At 41.6% G+C, this 22,728-nt stretch overlaps 1 protein-coding gene across 5 annotated transcripts in view; it reads left to right on the top strand.

The window, feature by feature from the left end:
* The first annotated feature begins 16,028 nt into the window (after positions 1-16,028).
* PAN3 (poly(A) specific ribonuclease subunit PAN3) overlaps positions 16,029-22,728 on the top strand; it is a 172,620-nt gene continuing 165,920 nt past the window's right edge. For all 5 annotated transcript variants that reach the window (XM_070409408.1, XM_070409407.1, XM_070409406.1 and 2 more), the window contains exon 1: positions 16,029-16,899. In XM_070409408.1, the coding sequence (XP_070265509.1) occupies positions 16,476-16,899 (424 nt within the window). In that variant the 5' untranslated portion in view covers positions 16,029-16,475. The remainder of the gene's footprint in view (positions 16,900-22,728) is intronic.

Raw genomic sequence — 22,728 nt, 5'->3', positions numbered from 1 at the left:
CCCTTAAAGTCTATAAAGAGTTTTTTTTAAGTACTTGGGTGCTCCTATATAGGGTGCATATATGTTTACAAGGGTTACATTTTCTTGTTGAGTCATTCCCTTTAGTATTATGAAATGGCCTTTGTCTCTTGTTATGACCTTTGTTTTGAAGTCTATTTTGTCTGATATGAGTATTATTACCCAGCTTTTTTTCCCTTTCCATTTGCATGGAATATATTTTTCCATCCCTTCACTCTCAGTCTGTGTGTATCTTTTGTTCTGAAGTGGGTCTCTTGTAGACAGCATATATATAGGTCATGTTTTCTTATCCATCCAGCCACCCTATGTCTTTTGACTGAAGTATTTAATTCATTTACATTTAAGGTTATTATTCATAAGTATTTATTTATTGCCATTTTTATTTCCTTTATGCCTATGATCCTCTCTCTCTCTCTCTCTCTCTCTCTCTCTCTTCTTTTCTTCTTCTTAAAGAAGTCCATTTAACATTTCTTGAATTGCCAGTTTGGTGGTAATGTACTCCTTTAACCTTTTTTTGTCTGGAAAGCTTTTTATTTACTTTAGATTTTAAATGATAGCATTGCTGGATACAATAGTCTTGGATTTAGACCCTTTCATTTCATAACTTTGAGTACTCCATGCCACACCCTTCTGGCCTGAAGTGTTTCTATTGAGATGTCAGCTGACATTCTAATGGGAGTTCCTTTGTAGGTAATCTACTGTCTCTCTCTTGCTGCCTTTAAGAATTTTTTCTTTGTCTTTAACATTTGCCATTTAATTGTGATGTGTCCAGGTGTGGGTCTTTTGGGGTTCATCCTGATTGGGATTCCCTGTGCCTCCTGAACTTGTGTGACATTTTCCTTCACCAAGCTGGGGAAATTTTCTGTCATTATTTCTTTAAACAGGTTCTCTGTTCCTTGCTCACCCTCTTCCCCTTCTGGTATCCCTATAATGAGGATGTTGTTATAATTCATGTTGTCCCAGAGCTCCCTTAAGCCATTTTTCTGCTTTTTCTATTTCATGCTGTAATTAGGTATTTCTTTTTATCTTGTCTTCCAAATTGCTGATTTGATCCTCTGTTTCATCCAAACTACCTTTAATATCTCCAGTGTGTTCTTTTTTTTTTTTTTAATATATTTTATTGATTTCTTACAGAGAAGAAGGGAGAGAGATAGAGAGTTAGAAACATCGATGAAAGAGAAACATCGATCAGCTGCCTCCTGCACATCTCCTACTGGGGATGTGCCTGCAACCCAGGTACATGCCCTTGACCAGAATTGAACCTGGGACCCTTCAGTCCACAGGCTGACTCTCTATCCACTGAGCCAAACTGGTTTCGGCTCCAGTGTGTTCTTGATGTCAGATATATCATTCTTCATTTGTTCTTGTTCATGGCCTCTGTTTCCCTTTTCATGCTCTTGTAATTTTCACTAAAATCCTTAAGTATCTTTATAACCGTTACTTTGAACTCAATGTCTGATAGGTTGCTTGCCTCTATTTCATTTAGTGTTTTTTTTGTTTTTGTTTATTTTTCCTGGAGATTCATTCTTTTCTCTCATTTGGGGTTTCTTTGTCTCCCCATTCTAGCTATATCTTTGTATTTGTTTCAATGTATTAGATAAAACTGTTATGCCTCCCAGTATTTGTGGGATGGCTTTATGTAGAAAGTGTCTTGAGAGGTCCAGTGGTGCAGTCTCTTTGTTCACCTGAGCTGGCTATTCTAGGGATGTCTCTTGTGTGAGTTATTTGGGCTCTCCTATTGTAATTGTAACTTGATTTTTGATGTCCTGTTTGTGGGAGGGATCTCCCCTCCAACATGTGCCAGTGAGGTTCAACTCCAGTGCTATAATGCCAGCTGTTATACAAGTGCTTTGGGGTCAAGTGGGGCTCACTGGATTTTGCTCTGATGTTGAATGTGATTCCTTGGCGTGTCTATCCTGGGTTTCCTGGGAGCTTCTCTAGTGCACGTGCATATGAGTCACTGTCCCTTTCTGGCCCTGGGCAACTTGATTAAGGTCTGAGAGGTTGAAGTCCCTAGTTGTCCAATGGTTGGGGACTCCTTAGCCCAGAGGCTGGGTCTGCTTTGAGTCTCACACCTTGATTATCCTTGGTCTGAGCTGTACTCCCTTCCCCCACAGATCTAGTCCCTCAGGTGCCAGCTGCAGATACTTGGGGTCCCTCTGGCTTTTGCTTCACAGAGTGGTCCGGGATGGTGTCTTTGGTGGTGGTGGTGGTGGTGGTGGTGTGTGTGTGTGGGGGGGGGGGGGGGGGGGCGGGGGTTTGCAGGTGATGTCTCTCTGGTGTTTGCCTCCCTGTGCAGTCTAGAGTGGTGTCTTCGGCACCGATCCAAATGCTGTTTCTGACTAATTAGATGAGGCAAAGACTGAAGCCTCCATAGACCTGCCTCTGCCTGCAGATTGATTGGAACTATTAAATCTTCTTGGTGACTTTAACTCTCAATATGAAATGTCCTGCTTTATCTTTGGAAGTGCTTCTTGCCATATCCTTATACATATTTTACCATCCTTTTACTTGCAAATTTTTGAGTCCTGATTTTTAAATTAGCATATTATATTTCCCAAAGATGGCTTCAACAATATCTCCCATCCCGCATGCTCATAGAAATGACTTTCTCACCAGCTTTCCCCACCTGCTTTCATGATTAGGCTGCAGTGGAAGTGATGCTGTGTGACTCCCTAGGCTCAGTTAGAAAAGACCATGAAGTTTCTGCCTGATGCACATCAGATACATACTCTGAGAACCCAGCCACCAGTCTGTGAGGAAGCCCAAGCAGCCTATATTGAAGATCAGTTGGAGCAGCGTGGAGACACTTGGCCCATAGTCTTGGGTGGTTTCCCATATGACAACTAGCTTCAACTTGCCAGCCAGGTGGGTGAGATATCTTGAAAATGAATCCCCAGCTCCCAGACAAGCTGTCCCAGCTGATAACATGGGGCAGAGATGAGTCATTCCTGACAAATACTACCAAAATTGTGAATTATGAGGAGAAATCAATGACTGCTACGGTTTTCAGCCACTAATTTTTGAGCGGTTTGACAAGCAGCAGTGGAATGGAATCTTATGGATTGATCAGCTGTATTGTTTTGGATTACAGTATTTGGATTTAGTTCTCTGATCTGATTAAGTTTAAAGATATTAATTACTGTTTCCACTGTCAGGGCACATGTTAACAGATATTTTGAATTAGGGGTTGAGGCTGAATCTGGCCATATTTAGCTTTTCATGCTTGTAAATCAAAGAAGGGAATTATTGTAGTAGCTCAGGGGACTGATTCTAACTATCAAGAGAAAATGGCATTGCTACTACACAAACAAGTAGGAAGTATGTCTGGAATGCAGGAGATACACTGGGGCATTTCATAGTACTCCCCTGCCCAGTGATTAAAGTCAAGAGCAAACTACAACTACCTAATACTGGCAGGACTGCTAAAAATTCACCCTCCTCAGGAATTAAGGTTTGGGTCACCTCAACAGATAAGGAATCACAGACAGCCAAGGGTGCTTGCTGATGCCAGAGGAATATGGAAGGAATGGGTAGTGGAAGAAGGTAGTTGTGTGTGTATGTGTGTGTGTGTATGTGTGTGTGTGTGTGTGTGTGTGTATTTTTTTAATTGATTTTTTAGAAATTCTTTTTATTGATTTCAGAGAAGAAGAGAGGGAGAGATAGATAGAAACATCAATGATGGAGAGGATAATCAATTGGCTGCCTCCTGTACCCTCAATACTGGGAATCGAGCCCACAACCTGGGCATGTGCCCTGACTGGGAATTGAATCATAACCAGGCCATTTAATTGATTTTAAAGAAAGAAAGGGAGGGAGAGAAAGAGAAAGAGAGAGAGAGAAACATTGATCCATTACCTCCTGCAGGTGCCCTGACTGGGGATTGAACCCACAACCTGGATCTGTACCCTGACTGGTAATTGAACTCGCCACCTTTTGGTGTACCTGACAACACTGCAACCACTGAGCAACACTGGCCAGGGCAAGAAGGTAGTAATATAAACAGCCATGACTATGTGATTAAGTTGAAGAAACAGAGTTGGAATAGCAATTTCTTCTTTTGATTTGAATATCTTTGTGTATATTAAACAACCTTTTCCTCTCCTCTCTGATTCCCCTACAATTTAACACAATTTGTGTTAATAGTAAGTTACAGGATATCAATAGAAGAGTAATTCCATCAGGAGTGAATATCACCCAAACATGGAAAAAGAAACTTTACATCCTTCTTGGGCATAGGGTTTCTTTCTTTTTTTTTTTTTTTTTAAAAATATATGTTTTATTGATTTTTTACAGAGAGGAAGGGAGAGAGATAGAGAGTTAGAAACATTGATGAGAGAGAAACATCGATCAGCTGCCTCCTGCACATCTCCTACTGGGGATGTGCCCGCAACCCAGGTACATGCCCTTGACCGGAATTGAACCTGGGACCTTTCAGTCCGCAGGCCGGCCGACACTCTATCCACTGAGCCAAACCGGTTTTAGCTGTTTTTTTCCTTTATTGATTAAGGTATTACATATGTGGCCTTATCCGCCCATTGCTCCCTCACACACCCCCTGCCCCCGGGTTTCTTGTTTTAAGTTTATGAAGATTAGCTATTAACCTAGCTGGAACCATACTTTGCTATCATCTTTATTTTCAAGTTAAAATATTTAAAGAAAAAGCATGCAGAGACACCAAGTTGACAAGTCAACGACTGTCAAATTAGCTAAACTGGAAGTTGTAGTTAGCATAATTTATTTCTCATATGGTTCTTAATTAATCCTGAGCACAAGAGGAATGTGCATGTAATCTGGAAGGTGGAGGGCACCAGGCATTAAGGCCACTTATCTGCAAGCTGCCCTTATTGGTGTGGGGAAGCACCAGGACCTGAAGTTGCTTCAGTTTCTTTCAGCTTTTATGATGCCTGGGCCAAGTGCATGTGCAACACCATGACAACCACTGAACTCAGTGAGAAACAGATGGGGGTTCCAGTTCATCCTAAACAGCTCCAGTTGTCCTTTTAGGCTCCAGTTTGTCCTATTCCTATTCACATCCAGCACTCCTTCTACATTGTTGAATAGGCCAACCCAGCTCTGCACCAGATGCAGACACCAGTGCTGCTGCACAGATACCACTCATAGTAGTTGTGCTTCTCTGATTTAATCTTGATACAATATAGCCTTTTTTCCTTAATCTAACCTGAAAGTTGTTTTTTAAAATAAGAATGTTTATTTTCCACCATTCTTTATTCCATTTCCTATTTAAGGGTCTGTTGGACAGCTTAAGACCAGTCAATGGTTGTTCCTACCCATTCAGTGGCCTGTGCAGTGGGAGCTGCAGCCCAGTCTCCAGTGGCAGGCTGAGTACGCCAGTCTTTAGCAGGGAACTGCTGAGTACATGTACAGGGCACCAGGACGCCTTCATGATTGAGTTTTGCTTGCATTTAAGCAAACTTCAAAAATCCTAAAAAAACTGTATTACCCAGACCCTTGCTCTATACTAGGTAATGTGAAGTCGTCAACAGACTGTAAAAGACATTTCTTGCTTCCAGGAGCATCATTTTAATTTTACTAATGGCATATCTTATTAATACATATTCTTATGTATTAATACATATTTTACTAGTATGTATTGCTTTAATACATTTTTTTCAGTAAGTCTTCTGATTTAAAGCTTTTCATCAAAGAGTATAAACTAGAAAATCTGCACTGAAACAAATATATGATCTTTGAAATAGTAAAATCAATTATTAATGCTGAACTATATTGAACTATCAGATTTAAAATTGTATTATAAAATATAATATTACAGCATATTACATAGTGGAAATATTAAAGTGGTTTTCTGGAGTAGCATGCTTAACCAACAGAAATGGTGGCAGTGGGCTTTGCTAAGTTACAGGTACTCCTGTAAGGTTGGTGGTAACTGTATGGGAGAATAACAATGATATACTTGATTATCAGGGTTATTTCCAAAGTACAATTACTAGGTTTACTGGTTAATAATGCGGATTTTTGTCAATAGATGGAGTTACACATATGTTGGTATATATATGATTTGATATGTATGCTATTCTGTTGTATTGACAATAAGCTTCAAAACCTCATATGTCAAATTTTCTGAAGGTGGTAACATCACAGATATTTTTACACTTAAAAATGTCGAATTTTGTGCCAAAAAAGAGCATTTGCGGGAAGTTTTAATTCATTATTTTGAAGAAAAGTACTGCTGGATACTATGGTGAACATGCTCCATCTCAAGATACTTGTGATTGCTGGTTTAAATGCTTTAAAAGTGATGATTTCAGGAGTATGCGGCACCCCTTGGTGTAAGACGTGAGAACTCACAACAAAAAGTTACAGTTCTCGAGAGAGGAATCGAAGATGGCGGCATAGGTAAACACCGGAGACTGCCGCCGTGGACAACCACTTCAAAAATACAACTAAAAGTCGGAGCGGACATTAACCAGAACCACGGGAAGGCTGGCTGAGGAGAGTCTCTTCAACTAGAAGCAAAAACAACAGCATTCCAACGCACAGAGGAGGCGCAGTGTGGAAAATTTAAAGGTACGGCGGTGCGGTGGTGAGGGTGCGCGCGCAAAGCGGGCTGGCGGCTGAGGGCGCGATTGTCGTTTTCAATCAGGAGCGAGTCTCAGACTCTGGGCTACAGATCCGGGCGAGTCTCTAGGGACCCAGACTCAAACGGGAGAAGCGGGACTGTCTGGCTACGGCCCCTCCGAGGTTTGCAGCGATTGCTGGGACAGAGAGGCAGAGCCCCTGGGGACGGACTGAGAGCGGCCATAGCTGCTCCCTCCCCCCGCCCTGTTGAGCCCGCCCCGCCCAAACCCTGCGCACAGCCATTTGCCGATCGCCTCAGGCAAGGGCTGGACTAGCGCCTCCCCTGAGGACTGAAGTTTTCCCACAGCTGATTTCCACAGCCAGTCGGCCTGGTGGTCAAATCCCTCTAGTGTTAACTACAACAATTAAGGCTTGGCTAGAACAAGACTGCGCACAGAGACCACAAGGGGGTGCACCAAGAAAGCATAAAAGATGCGGAGACAAAAAAACATGACAGAAATGGAGGATATGGAGCTAAGAATCGCAATTTTGAGGGCTTGCCATAAATTTGTGCAGAGCCTCACGAAAACTAATGAGACCCTCAATGCTACGATAAAGAAATTAGAAAGTAAGCATACACGGACTGAAATAAAGAATATTATACCCAATAGCAGACCAGAGGAGCACAAGAATCAAACCAAAGATTCGACAAAAAACACCCAATTGGAAAAGCAAAATGAAAAAAGAATCCGAAAGTGTGAAGATAGTGTAAGGAGCCTCCGGGACAGCTTTAAGCGGTCTAATATCAGAGTCATTGGAGTGCCAGAAGATGAGAGACAGCAAGATATTGAAAACCTATTTCAAGAAATAATGGCAGAAAACTTCCCCCACCTGGAGAAAGAAATGGACTTACAGGTCCAAGAAGCGCAGAGAACCCCAAACAAAAGGAATCCAAAGAGGACCACACCAAGACACATCATCATTAAAATGCCAAGAGCAAAAGACAAAGAGAAAATCTTAAAAGCAGCAAGAGAAAGAGGCTCAATTACCTACAAGGGAATACCCATACGACTGTCAGCTGATTTCTCAACAGAAACTTTGCAGGCCAGAAGGGAATGGCAAGAAATATTCAAAGTGCTGAATACCAAGAACCTACAACCAAGATTACTTTATCCAGCAAAGCTATCATTCAGAATTGAAGGTCAGATAAAGAGCTTCACAGATAAGGAAAAACTAAAGGAGTTCATCACCGCCAAACCAGTATTATATGAAATGCTGAAAGGTATCCTTTAAGAAGAGGAAGAAGAAGAAAAAGGTAAAGATACAAATTATGAACAACAAATATGCATCTATCAACAAATGAATCTAAGAATCAAGTGAATAAATAACCTGATGTACAGAATGAACTGGTGACTATAATGAATCAGGGACATAGAAAGGGAATGGACTGACTATTCTTGGGGGAAAAGGGGTGTGGGAGATGCGGGAAGTGACTGGACAAAAATCATGTACCTATGGATGAACTCAGTGGGTGGGGAGTGAGGGTGGAGGGTGGGGTGGGAGCTGGAAGGAGGGGAGTTATGGGGGTAAAAAAGAGGAACAAATGTAATAATCTGAACAATAAAGATTTATAAAAAAAAAAAAAAAAGTGATGATTTCAATGTGAAAGACAAAGAACATCCAGGTCAACCAAAAAAGTTTGAAGACCAACAATTACAAGCATTATTGGATGAAGCTGCATGTCAAACTCAAAAACAACTTGCAGAAAGATTAAATGTTGTTCAGCAAACAATTTCCAATCGTTTACAAGCAATGGGAAAGATTTTGAAGGAAAATGGGTGCCACATCAACTTAACAAAAGACAAATGGAAAACTGAAAAGTCATCAGTAAAATGTTGCTTCAATGGCACGAAAGAAAGTCTTTTTGCATTGAATTGTGACTGGTGATGAAAAGTGGATTTATTTTGAGAATCCCAAATGCACAAAATCATGGGTTGATCCAGGTCAACCATCAACATTGACTGCAAGGCCAAATTGCTTCGGAAAGAAGACAATGCTCTGCGTTTGGTGGGATCAGGAAAGTGTGGTGTATTATGAGCTTCTAAAACGAGGTGAAACCATTAATACTGATTGCTACCAACAACAAATAATCAATTTGAACCATGTTTAGATCGTGAAACGACCAGAATGTGCCAGAAAACATGGCAAAGTAATTTTGCTTCATGATGACGCACCATCACACACTTCAAAACCAGTTAAAGACACGTTAAAAGATCTTGCCTGGGAAGTATTAACCCATCTGCTGCATTCACTAGACCTTGCTCCTTCAGATGACCATTTGTTCTGATCGATGGCACATGCACTTTCTGAGCAGCACTTCAAAATGTACGAAGAAGTGGAAAATTGGGTCTCTAAGTGGTTTGCCTCAAAACAAGAAAAGTTCTATTGGGACAGTATCCACAAATAACCTGAAAGATGGGGGAAATGTGTAGCTAGCGATGGACATTACTTTGAATAAAGCACTTTTGACGTTTCTCTTGAAATTATTGTGTTTTCTTTGATTACAAAATCCACATTATTAACCGATACACCTAGTAATATTAAAATTATATAATCTCAAAGGAATTTAAAAGAATGAGACTCTTTAAGTCCTTTGGAAACTTTAAGGTAGCACATTACTTCTACTACCACAAAGACTGAATGAACAATCTGTACAATATATACAAGGATATAAGTATTACGGTGCTAAAAGACTATCTTGTCTAGCAGAGTGTCACCCATACACTAAACAATCTTTCAACATAAGTTATTTATAATTACCACAAACAGGAAGGTTTTTGTTTTTGGTGCAGCCAAAATTTGTCAGCCCTAGCTGGTTTGGCTCAGTGGTCGGCCTGCAGACAGAAGGGACCTCCGTTGGATTTGTTGGATTCGGGTCAAGGGCATGCACCTCGGTTACAGGCTCCTCCCTCTCTTGGGCCCTGGTCAGGGCGTGTGCAGGAGGCAACCAATCGATGTGTTTTTCTCACATTGATATTTCTCTCTGTCTTTCCCTTTATCTTCCACTCGCTCTAAAATCAATGGAAAAATATCTTTGGGTGAGGATTAAAGAAAACAAAAACAACTCCCCCCCAAAAAACAAGATTAACACTAGGCAGCTGCAAATAACTGTGTATAGAATTTTAGAGCAGAACTTAGAGCATCAGATGACATAGAACTTTATGAATATACAATAAATATATATAAAAAGTTTTAAACTTCATTTCTGGGATTTGAAAATAGTCAACCCTCCCTTATCCACACGTCATTTCCACTCTAGACTACCTTGGGGAAGAATTTTTAAACTCAGGTTACTGTCACTAACACAATAATGAATCATTGAGAAAATGTGAAGGTTTCTTCCCAATTATTGGTACTTAATACAAATGAATACTAACGTTAGCTTTTAGCAATCTGTTGCTAGGGGAATGTTGCTGGAGGCCACCCAGACAAAAAATAATTCTCACACTATATCCCAAAATAAATATAATTGATGGAGCCCTGACCGGTTTGGCTCAGTGGATAGAGCGTCGGCTTTTGGACTCAAGGGTCCCAGGTTCGATTCCGGTCAAGGGCATGTACCTTAGTTGCGGGCACATCCCCAGTAGGGAGTGTGCAGGAGGCAGCTGATCAATGTTTCTCTCTCATCGATGTTTCTGACTCTTTATCCCTCTCCCTTCCTCTCTGTAAAAAATCAATAAAGTATATAACAAAATATAATTGATGGATTATTTGCAGGTTTGGATGTAACCTTCATTAGCATAAGAGTGACTTAGAGTTGACTGAAGATTTATTTTTAGTTTAGAATAGTCAAGAATGAACCCTATCTAAAGATACAACTCTATTACAGAGGTAGGCAGTTGCCTACAAAATGTTTTTAGGAGATACACAATGTGAGAAGAGACTAATTTTTATCTGCATCATACCGTTTTTTAAAAATGTTTTTATTGATTTCAGAGAGAGGAAGGTAGAGGGAGAGATAGAAATATCAATGATGAGAGATAATCCTCGATCAGCTGCCTCCTGTACCACCCCTAACCTGGGCATGGGCCCTGACTGGGAATTGACCTCCAGGTTCATGCATGGGTGGTTCAAACACTGAGCCACAGCCACACTGACCAGGCAGCATCATGCCTTTTTTATTCAACAATAAATCTTAGAGAATAATGGCACATATAATTCCATCTCTCTATGAACATTTAGGTTATTTGATTATCAACAATGTCTCAAATGAACATTGTTATGCATGCCTCCTTGTGCACAAGTGTTCGTCTAGAGTAGATACCAAGAGTGGCATTGTTGGGTAATAAGGCATGAATATTTAAAAATTTTATACATGTTACCAATTGCCCTCCAAAGTGGCTATATCAGTTAGCCCTCCTACCAGCAGTGTTTGTTCTCGGGATTTTTCTTTCTTTTTTGTGTGTGAATCTTCACTTGAGGATATTTTTTCCATTGATTTTTTAGAGAGAGTGGGAAGGGGAGGGACAGAGAGAAACATCGATATGAGAGAAACACATGGATTAGTGGCCTCCCACACATGCCCCGACCAGGGTCGGGGATCGAGCCTACAACTGAGGTATGTAACCTTCAGCGGAATCAAACCCGGGACCCTTCAGTCTGCAGGTCAAACCGGCTAGGGAAGGTTCACAATAGAATGACTGCCTTAAAATTTATTTAAATATGAGACTTTTCATATTCATGTACTAAAAGGCGAGTCAGAGCGCTCCCTTCAGCAGCACATATACTTAAAGAAGAGTCAGAAATGATAAGATGGAAAATGACTAGATTCCTGAGGAAATGTTAGGGGAGGTTCAGAGCATGAGAGAAAAGGTTAGTTCTAGTTAGAATGGGCTTGTGTTCTAATAAGCTAGGACAGTGTTTTGTTTTTTGTTTTAAAGTAGATGTATAAACTAGAAAACAAGTTAGAAGGGTTGGAATGAGGTGGATTAAAGAATGCAGACAGTCCTGGCAGGGTAGCTCCGTTGGTTAGAGTGTCGCCTTGGATACACCAAGATTGTGGGTTCAATCCCTGGTCAGGGTACATACAAGACTCAACCAATGAATGCATAAATAAGTGGAAAAACAAATCAATGTTTCCCTACCTCTCTCCCTCTAAAATCAATTTAAAAATGTGGACAGCCTGGTAGGTGTGGCTCAGTGGTTGAGCATTGACCTATAAACTAGGAGGTCATGGTTTGATTCCTGGTCAGGGTGCATGCCTTGTTTGCAGGCTTGATCCCCAGTGTGCGCTGTGCAGGGGGCAGCCAATCAATGAATCTCTCTCTCATCATTGATGTTTCTATCTCTCTGTCCCTCTCCCTTCCTTTCTGAAATCAATAAAAATATATTTTTTAAAATGTGGACAATTTTGAAGTAGGTTATAACAGGAAAATGAGAAGGCATGTGACTAGGATGGTGTTTCTCAAAAATCCAGGAACACTAACTCCTTAAGGTGACTAGAGAAAACAGTGTCCTGTGGCAAAATGTTTTTTGTAAATTCTGCATATTATCTCCTGCTTTTAGAGAATTACAACTCATCATGGGTAGAAAAAAAGGGTATTAAAGGGTAGAAAAAAACTTGAAGTAAATAAAGTTATTTACTTCAATGTTTCCCAAACATTCTCAACAATAAGACGTTTTTCTTTGTGTAGTAACAATTAACATACTGTTGAACTGTCTTCCATGAAATATATCTTAAGAAACACTGGACTATGAAAATTTGAAGAAATGCCAATAATGAGTGTCCAATTGTATTCATAAAATTAATTTATTTGAAAAAAACCCCAAAATACAGAGAACAATTTAATATACATCCATCCATGTACTCCTCAGAATTAAAAGGTTGAGATTAAGTTACAGAAATTTTAATGCTTATTTTCTATTATAGAAATATATTTATGATACAAATTTGGGAAGTATAGGAAAATCTACTCTATTTTCCCATCTTAGTAAAAACACAATGTTTTGAGGCAGTTACTTTAATCTTTATTTTTTAAATTGTTTACATCACTATAACAATGCAGCATATATAATTTTTTGTTGTTAAATATTGACAATGTGTCATAAGCATTGTTGTACATTTTCAATGCTATCATTTAAAAAAATGTATTTTTATTGATTTCAGAGAGGAACAGAGAGGGGGAGAGAGATAGAAACATCAATGAGAGAGAATCATTAATCAGCTGCCCCCTGCACAGCCCACACTGGGGATCGAGCCTGCAACCCGGGCATATGCCTTTACCAGGAATCGAACTGTGACCTCCTGGTTCATAGGTCGATACTTAACCACTGAGCTACTCTGGCCAGGCTTGATGCTTTTTTTAATACTGCATAATATGACAAGTGGATAGTCCATTATTTAACCATTCCCCTTGGTTTTAGAATTTAGATTGTTCACAACTTTTTTTCTTTTGCATTGAGCACATTGGAGCATTACACCTATAGTTATTTTTTTTTTTTAGGAATTATTTAAATAGAATAATAATATTTCAAAGGCAATGTACATTTTATTTATTTTTTTGAAGGGCTTTTGAAAAAACACTGCTAACTTGCCTGGGGTGGGGTGAGATAAGAGATTGTATCATCAACAACATATTAAAGTGACTGTTTGGCTCTAGCCGGTTTGGCTCAATGGATAGAGCGTCCGCCTTCGGACTAAAGGGTCCCGGGTTCTGATCAAGGGCACATGCCTTGGTTGCAGCTCTTTCCCATCCCAGGCTCTGGTAGGGGCTCCTGCAGGAGGCAACTAATCAAAGTGTTTCTCTCACACTGATGTTTCTGTCTTTCCCCCTCTCTTCCACTCTCTAAAAATCAATGGAAAAATATCCTCGGGCGAGGATTAATAACAAAATAAGTGACTGTTTGCTCTGTTTTCCCCAATTTAATTCAGGTTTTGTTCGTTAGCAGTGGCCAATTTTTCCAGCTGATGGAGATTTACAAATCCTAATCTGTCACTTATTGAATTATTTATCCCCACTGTTTTTGCAACATACTAAATATGCTATCTATTTCTTCATCTAGGCAGTAGATACCATTTTTCACCCCATAAAAATAGGCAAGGACAGTGTCCAAAGGAAGATTGTAAAGATCATGTTGAAATATACCAATTTATCAATACTCTATGGATATTGTTTAAGGAGCTCCAAAGCTAGCTTTATCAGCACGTTGATAATGACTAATCAGAGTACTGAAGTCACCTAGCTCTAGTATCTGTCTACTTTCTCTCATCTTGTTCACCAGATTTAATAGAAGACTTTGTCAAACATGGTTTTTAGGGATGAGTTACTTATCTTAGGCGTTTCCCTCATGATTCCCAGTAATTCTTGATGACAGTCTATATCTTACACATTTTTGTATATTAGAGTCTAGAACAGAACTTGACTGGTACATAGTATATAGTAGATTCTCAATAAAGGTTTGAATGACATGCTTAATTTGGCATGAACTTAATGAACCTCTCCATAAGACACCACTTTCTAAGCATCAATAGCCATATACTTTCACTTAGAAATGTGTAATGAATGGAAAAAGCACATATTTTGTAATTGGAAGTTCTGAGTTTAAGTTCTGGCTTTGCAATTTACAGTTGGTAATTTTGTGTAACTCCAGGTTTTAGTTTGTTCATCGACAAAATGGTGGTAACCCACCTTCTTTACTTTCCTCATAGGGTTCTTAGATGGATCAAAATGCTATTTTCTAAAGGGACATCTGATATTGTCATTACTTGACTTTTTAAAACCCTTTAATAACTTTCTATTGCCCTCAAGAAAAAACCTAATCCTTTAACATGCTTTATAAGGACTTCTGTAATATGGTCCTTGCTCAATCCTGCATGATCACTATTCTAACAGTCTAATCTTTCTTTCTCCTCAGGTCCTTTTGTACAAGCTGTTTGTTTTGCCTGGAATGCTCTTTCTTGCATTCTCTTAGGTTGATTACTACTAGCCGTGATATCACTAATAGCAATAGGTGCAACATACTTATTACTAAGCATGGGATACTTTAAATACATTCCTTTATACTTTAGGAAGTAGGTACTATTCTTATCTGCTTTACAGCATAGAAAAGTGAAGCAACTTATCCAGCGTAACACAGCTATTTTAAGTACTAGGTTACAAACTCAGCTCTCTCTGAATTAAAAGTGGATGTTCTCAACTCCTACTCTTAAGGTATCAACTTTCTCCATGAAGTATAACATCTGTAAGATCCCCTAACAGCCAATGTGATAAGGTTAGCACTTAAGACACTGGTTTATAATTGCCCGTGTACTTTCTGCCTCTGAGGATAAAAAAACATTTAACACAGACAAGACTGCATCTTGTTTACTTTTACTTCCCTAGCTCCTAGCACAGTTCCTTGTACATGTAATAGGCATTAATAAATATGGTGAATAAATAAATATGGGAAAATGTTTTAAAACAAAGACATAATACAATGTAATTATTTTCAAAGTTAGCTAAGGAACATCACCAGGCTTACCAGTTTGTGGTCTATGGAATCCACTTTTCCCCTTTTTTGCCGTGTGGCACACTTGTTTGTATCTGTTCGTGATCTCTTCTGTTTGCCACAATTCCTTAAGTACTACCAGCAAACATCCCCCGTCCCCCTTAATAACTGCCATACTGCTTTTTGAGAAAATCTTTTACAGAGAAGAAAAATTAAAATGCTAAAATTACTTTTCCCTTCAAAGCAATTCTTTACAAGTCCTGAAAACTTTTTAATATAGCAGAGCAAAACATCAGAGAGTTCTGATGGGGAAAAATTATCTTTTATAAAATGAATTTCAAATCAAGGCTAGGCTGAAAAAAAAAAAACCCCTAATATATTTATAAATGAAACCTTCCGTTGCTGCGTAGACAGTGTTGTCACCAGGAAGCATCTCATTTTTCATATTTTACTGAAGCCTTTCAGGAACATAAATTCATAAATTCAGAGAAAACAGGTGCAGCACCGAGCAGGGGGTTTGCCTAAATCAACCTTTTTTAGGTTGTCTTTTTTTTTTTTTAATAGAACGCCAGAATTTAATCAGTCATGTAGTTGTCATCACCTTCAAGGGGAAGGAAAAAAAGTAGGGTGGTGAAAAAAGAGGGAGAGGAAGTATGGCAAACAGGATAAAACTATTCTTCAAATGGAGCAAGGGCGTGGGCTCCGCCTCCAGGTGCGGACCCGCCAAGCGCGGTTTTGCAGCTGCTTTGTCCTTTCCATCAAAAAACAACATCTGGCTTTGCAAGTAAGAGGATGTACAAAACAGTTCGTCTCGTGAGAACGTCCCCAGCCGGAGGGGCGTGCGGGAACGCCATTGCGGACCGCCCGTCCCTCTGACGCAGGCTTGCGGACGCCCGGGGGCCGGACGCCTGGCTGGGCTTCCCCTCGCGTTCCCGCTACCCACAAGGCCCCGCGCCTCGCCGCGCATGCGCAGCGCCAACGGACGTCTCAGGAAGAGGAAAATGGAATAAACAACTCGGAGGAACCAGAGCGCGAGAGAGCGAGTGGAGGCAGAATTTAAAAATAAACCGGCACCTCCGCCCTCCCCACCTGTTCGCGGCTGCCGCTCCCCCTCCCCTAGCCTGCGCCCTCGAAATCCCTGCCTGGGCCCTCGCGCCCACCCCGCCGTCCCGCACGGCCCCTTTAAGACAAGAGAACGAGAGAGTGAGTGAGAGAATCCCAACTCCCCCTCCCCTCCGCGCCCTCCTACCCCGTCCTCCCTCCCCTCTCCCCTCCCCCTCTCCCCGGGCGGCCAGGGCTCCCGCAGCGGGACAGACCCACCCGCCCGGCTTTTTTCCGGCACCGGCTGCGTCCTCCTTCCCTCCCCAGTCTATGGTGGCGGCGGCGACGGCTCCTCGGGCAGCAGCGGAAGACGAGGCTGCGGCGTTGCCATGAACAGTGGCGGCGGCCTCCCGCCCCCTTCGGCCGCCGCCTCCTCTTCCTCCTCCTCCGCGCTGGCGGCGGCGGTGGCGGTGGTGGCCCCGCCGGGGGTCGGGGGCGTCCCCGGCGGGGCGGCGGCGGGAGTAAAGCTGAAGTACTGCCGCTACTACGCGAAGGATAAGACTTGCTTCTACGGGGAGGAGTGTCAGTTCCTGCACGAGGACCCCGCCGGGGCGGCCGCGGGCCTCGGCCTCCATAGCAACAGCGTCCCCCTGGCGCTGGCGGGCGCGCCCGTGGCAGGCTTTCCGCCCGGAGCGGTCCCGGGCGGGGGGGCCGGGCCGCCCCCAGGGTCCAAGAAGCCGGACCTGGGGGCCCCGGGGGCAGGAGCCGCAGCTGGCGGCGGCGGCGGAGGACTCGATGGACCGCGGCTGGCAAGTGAGTGTGGTCCGGGCCGGGAGGGTGGCGGCGGACGGAAGGCCTAGGGCCCGCGGGGCCGGGTGAGGCCGGATGAGGCCCTGCGGATGAGCCTGGCCCGCGGGTCCTCCCCCTGCCTCCCTAGGCGGTCCGAGAGGCCTAGGTTAGGCCTGCTGCTTCCTGCCTTCTTCCTGCTTCCCCTTCCCACGGCCTCGGGGAGCCGAGGAGTGAGGGGCGGCTGGGTTCCCGGGAACGTGGGTGGGTGGGCTGGGGGTGTGTGGGTGGGGGCGGGGGAGAAGGGGGATCGGCTTTGGCGTGCGGTGTGTGAGAAGGGGGGTGTCGTTTCCGGGGTGTGTGGAAAGGGGCTGGGTTTGCAGGCACCTGTGTTTTGCGTGCCCGTGTGGAGCGGTGTCTGCAGAGGGTTGAGGTTCCCTAGTGGGTGTGTAGGAAGTGGGGCGGGGTTAAGGCTTCCTGGAGGAGGTTGAAAGCACGGAAAAGTTTGTCCAAGGCTTATGGGAGAAAAGTTTCCCAGGCAGAAAATGCTTTCGAGGGATTGGGAGTGAATAAACAGCAGCTCTTAGTGTGTTTAGGTTTAGTTGAGAATGTAGAGTAGGAATTTCACAAGACTTGCATTTCAACATAGTTTTTGGAGCAAGTTTGCTGGGTGTCAGTAGAGGGTTATGTCTTCTACAACTTTGTATCCAGTGAACTCTCAGCGTGGAGCTTTGAAAGCATGTCTTGTGTAGGGAACGTGTGTGTGTGTGTGTGTGTGTGTGTGTGTGTGTGTGTGAGAGAGAGAGAGAGAGAGAGAGAGCGAGCACTTGGGTTCAGAAATTTTAGGATTGTTACATCTTTTAAAATCATTTGTTATTCTCTATTGACTTACAACTTTTTAGTTTGTGAGTAGAATTTAGAATTATAATAAGTGTTTAAGTGTAATCTATTTTACAGAGTGTTGCTCTAAAGGAAAAAGTAGAACAGGTGTCAGACTTTCCTTTTCTCTTTCTGAATATGTTGAGTATTTCTAAACCAAATGGGAAAGTCCTACTTTTTTTGGCATTTCTATACAGTTTTTGGATCTTAAAATAATTTTTTTTAAATAGCTGACATTGAAAAAAAAAATTTTATTGATTTTTTACAGAGAGGAAGGGAGAGGGATAGAGAGTCAGAAACATCGATGAGAGAGAAACATCGATCAGCTGCCTCCTGCACACTCCCTAATGGGGATGTGCCCGCAACCAAGGTACATGCCCTTGACCGGAATCGAACCTGGGACCCTTCAGTCTGCAGGCCGACGCTCTATCCACTGAGCCAAAGCGGTCAGGGCAGATCTTAAAATAATTTGATAGGTAACTTGGATGTCAGAACATTTTTGTCTTTTTTTGTAAGCCTGCAAATGAACCTGATGTTGTAGCACTTATTTGCTCTATAAGGATTAGTGTCTTCCCAGAGATGTGTGTGTGTGAGAGAGATTGTTTCTTTCCTCTTTCTTTCTTTCTTTCTTTCTTTCTTTCTTTCTTTCTTTCTTTCTTTCTTTCTTTCTTTCTTTCTTTCTCTTCTCTCTCTTTCTCTCTTTCTCTCTTTCTCTCTTTCTTTCTCTCTCTCTCTCTTTCTTTCTCTCTCTCTCTCTTTGTTTCTCTCTCTCTCTCTTTCCTTCCTTCCTTCCTTCCTTCCTTCCTTCCTTCCTTTTTTATTGCTTTTAGAGAGGAAGTGGGGCGGGGGGGGGGGGGGGGGGGCGGGTGGAAGAGATAAACATCAATGATGAGACTCATGGATGTGCTGCCTCCTGCACGCTCCCTATTGGGGATCAAGCCCACAACCAGGGCATGTGCCCTACTCAGGAATCCAACCATGACCTTCTGGTTCTTGGGCCCAGGCTCAACCACTGTGCCTGGCCAGTCATATTTCTTTTGCTGGGATGGGATTGACTTTAACGGAGACATATTTGGTAAGGTTGATATGCTAAGAAGATTAATTTGTAACTTAAAATGTTTTGTAAGAATTAGTTTTTATTGGTGGAATTTTATCACTTTTGAGAAGAAACTTTATAATTTCAAGATAAATCTGCTGGATGTGTAAATTGTGGCTCAAATTTATTTAAGAGTAATGTTTAGTAAGCAATGAACAGTAGTTTTGTCACCTACAAAAAAAGTGACTTTAAAAATGCTAGTTTTTGATTTAATCTTTGATCTTTCTAGGGTTTTCTAATACATAGAAGTAGTGGATTTGGGACATGAAAGCTAGGTGAAGATGGGAGGTGGAGAAAAATACTAGCAATGGTTCAAAGGTGTGGGAATCACTTCATATCTCAAAAAGGGAATGTAATTGCCTGGGTTATAGGGTCTTGAGAGGTCAGGCAGTTAATGCTAAGAAAGCCTTTAAAAATTAATATTTAGTCATGTAACAGTTATTTACTTAAATAGCTGAATTGTGTATTTGGATTCAGTAGGCTTGTTTTAACTTGATGGGTAAAACCTGAGGCTCCTCTTTTTTGCTGTAGGTCTTTTTTTTTTTTTTTTTTTTTTTAATAATCCTCAGTAGTACCTAGGTTGTGACTTCTTATGGGTAAGAAAATTGCTTCATATCAGTAAGTATTAAGTCAAGTTGCTCAGGAATCAGGGAAGAGGATTGTATTTTTGATTTAATGGCTAACTGCTTTAAATTTTTGCAATTAATTGATTGTTTTTAGTTTACTTTCTATCTTTAATATGTTATACTGTATCTTTTTTAAAAAAATATATATCTTATTGATTTTTTACAGAGAGGAAGGGAGAGGAATAGAGAGTTAGAAACATCGATGAGAGAGAAACATCAATCAGCTGCCTCCTGCACACCTCCCACTGGGTATGTGCCCAAAACCAAGGTATATGCCCCTGACCGGAATCGAACCTGGGACCCTTGTGTCTGCAGGCCGACGCTCTATCCATTGAGCCAAACCGATTAGGGCTGTTATACTGTATCTTAATAATTATACTGTGTGCGGCAATAGGAAGAGAGGGACCAAGGTGGCAGTTTAGAAAGATGATGAGCTCACCTCCCATGAACATACTGAATTTATACCTATATATATATACCTATATATAGGACAGTCTTTTCTGAGAGATAACTGAGGGCCAATTGAACATCTTCTATAGCTACTGCACACCAAAGGAGAGAGGCGGGGGCAGGGAGAGAGAGAGAGAGAGAGAAATTGAGATTGAGAGATTGAGATTGAGATTAAATAGAGGATTGGGGAACTGTTAGAACTCTCTGGGATCTGAGGTAACTTTTCAGGATCAGAGAAGCCAGTGAATGCCATTGTTTACATTCTCCCTCCACTTGGATAGTGCAAGCAGGAGTTCTATTCAGGTGCACTGCCCAACCTACAAGGCAGCAGTAGTGCCTTCCTGGCCACTCCTGGAGCTACTAGCTTCACCAGCTACAACAGGGTGCTGTAGAGTGTGTATATAGGGTCATCCCACCTCGAGATTGACACAGTGGGTCAAACAGGACACTGCAGTGTGTGCACCAGGTTGCCTCACTCAGATCAGCAGGGTACTGAAGTGTTGGGACACCAGTCTGCCTTGCCTAAACCCCATTCTAGCTGTGGATAGCCAGAACAAAAGGGAGCTGCCACATGTGCATGGACACTAGACTGCCCTGCCCTGAGCCTGCTTTTTCTGGCCAGGAAGCATCTCAGGCATCACATGTGCCCACTCTTACTCCAACTGGCCTGCTAAAACCACCTGGTACAGTCTACTTTGTTATAGGACTACTTTTTTAAGATTGGGAAAGTTATTTTATCTAATTCATAGAAACAGATACAGATAATCAAACAAAATGAGAAGACAGAGGAATATATTCCAAACGAAGGAACAAGAAAAACACCCTAATAGCCTGGCTGGTGTGACTCAGTGGTTGAGCATTGACCTATGAACCAGGTGGTCACGGTTCGATTGCCTGTCAGGGCACATGTCCAGGTTGTGGGCTTGGTCCCCAGTACAGGGTGTGTAGGAGGCAGCCAATCAATGATTTTCTCTCTCTCTCCCTCTTCCTTCCTCTCTGAAATCAGTAAAAATATCTTTAAAAAATCCTAATGAAAAAAAGGTAAGTAATTTGCCTGATAAAGAATTCAAATAGCACTGGCCCATGTAGCTCAGTTGGTTCAGCATCGTCCCATGGACCAAAAGGTTGCCGGTTCGATTCCCAGTTGTGGGTTTGATCCCTGGTTGGGCTGTGTATGGGAGGCAACTGATCAGTGTTTATCTCTCACATCAGTGTCGTCCCCCCCCCCCCCCCCCCCCCCCGCTTCCTTTCCTCTCCCTCTCTCTAAAATGAATAAAAACATAATTTTCCTTTTAGAGAGAATGGAAGGGAGGGAGGAGGGGCAGAGAGGGAGAGGGAGAGAGAGAGAGACCAGTGTGAGAGAGACACAATGATTGTTTGCCTCAGCCAGGGATCAAGCCTGCAACCCAGGTATGTGCCCTTGACTGGGAATTGAGCCCAAGACCCTTCAGTCCGCGGGCTGATCCTCTAACCATTGAGCCAAAACAACCAGGTTGAAAACATTAAAAAATTTTCAAGTAACAGTCATAAGTATGCTTACCAAAATTACGTGTAGAATAGGGGAACTCAGAACTTCAACAAAGAAGAGTTAAAAAAATTAATAAACAGTCAACTTAAGAATAACTAAAATGAAAAATACACTAGAAGGAATCGATAGCAGATTGGATAATACAGAAGAACAGATTACTGCTTGGAGGATAGAATTGTGGAAATTGCCTAATCAGGACAGCAATAAGAAAAAAGAATAATTTAAGGAATATCTGTGACAACATCAAGTGCACTAATATGCATTGTAGGGATCCCAGAAGAAGTGAGGAGAAAATATTTGAGGAAATATGACTGAAAACTTTGCTAATCTGGGGAAGGAAGCAGACATCTAATTCCAGGAAGCACAGTTCCAAACAAGATGAACCCAAAGAGGCCCACACCAAGATATTGTAATTAAAATGACAAAAGTTAAGGATAAAGAGATGATCTTTAAGCCACAGAAGAAAACAGCATTTCATACACAAAGGAACTCCATCCTCTCCCAAACCCCATAAGGCTAATAGCTGATTTCTCAGCAAAAACTTTATGACCAGAAGGGAGTGGTAGGAAATATTTAAAGTGCTGAAAGAAAGGAATCTACAATGGACTGTACCCAGCAAATGTTTCATTCAGACTTGAAGGAGAGATAAAGAGTTGCCCAGACAAAAACTAAGGGAGTTTATTACCACTAAGTTGGCTTTACAAGAAATGTTAGAGGTTTTCTTTAATCAGAAAAGAAAAGGCCAGAAATAAGAAAATACATGAAAGAAAAAAAATCTCACAGGTACTTCATAGGTACTTGTGAATCAGCTACTTAAAAAAGCTAGTATGAAGATTAACTATAACTGTAATAAATAGAGATATACAAAACAAAAAGATTTAAAATATGATATCAAAGACAGTAGTGTGGAGGGGGAAATAAAAATGTAATGCTTTTAGAATGTGTTTGAATTTAAATTCCTGTCACCTTAAAATAGGCTGCTATAGCTATAGATGGATATATAGGAACCTCATGGTAATCAAAAACCAAAAACCTACAAAAAATACACAAAAAAATAAAGAGAAAGGAACCCAAACAAAACACTAAAGAAAACAAGCAAACTGAAAGGAAAGAGGAAATGAACAGAGAACTATAAAACAGCCAAAAAACAATGAACAAAATCGCAATTAGTACATACCTATCAGTAATTACTTTAAATGTAAATGGACTAAATGCCTCAGTATAAAGACTTAAGGCAACTAAGTGGAGAAAGAAAAAAAAAAAACAAGGCCCTTCTA

The sequence above is a fragment of the Myotis yumanensis genome, unplaced genomic scaffold (genome assembly GCF_028538775.1).
Source record: "Myotis yumanensis isolate MYYU_CA2020_CCGP unplaced genomic scaffold, mMyoYum1.0.hap1 SCAF_3, whole genome shotgun sequence".
In the NCBI taxonomy this organism is placed as follows: domain Eukaryota; kingdom Metazoa; phylum Chordata; class Mammalia; order Chiroptera; family Vespertilionidae; genus Myotis; species Myotis yumanensis.
This window is presented reverse-complemented; position numbering and strand designations above follow the sequence as displayed.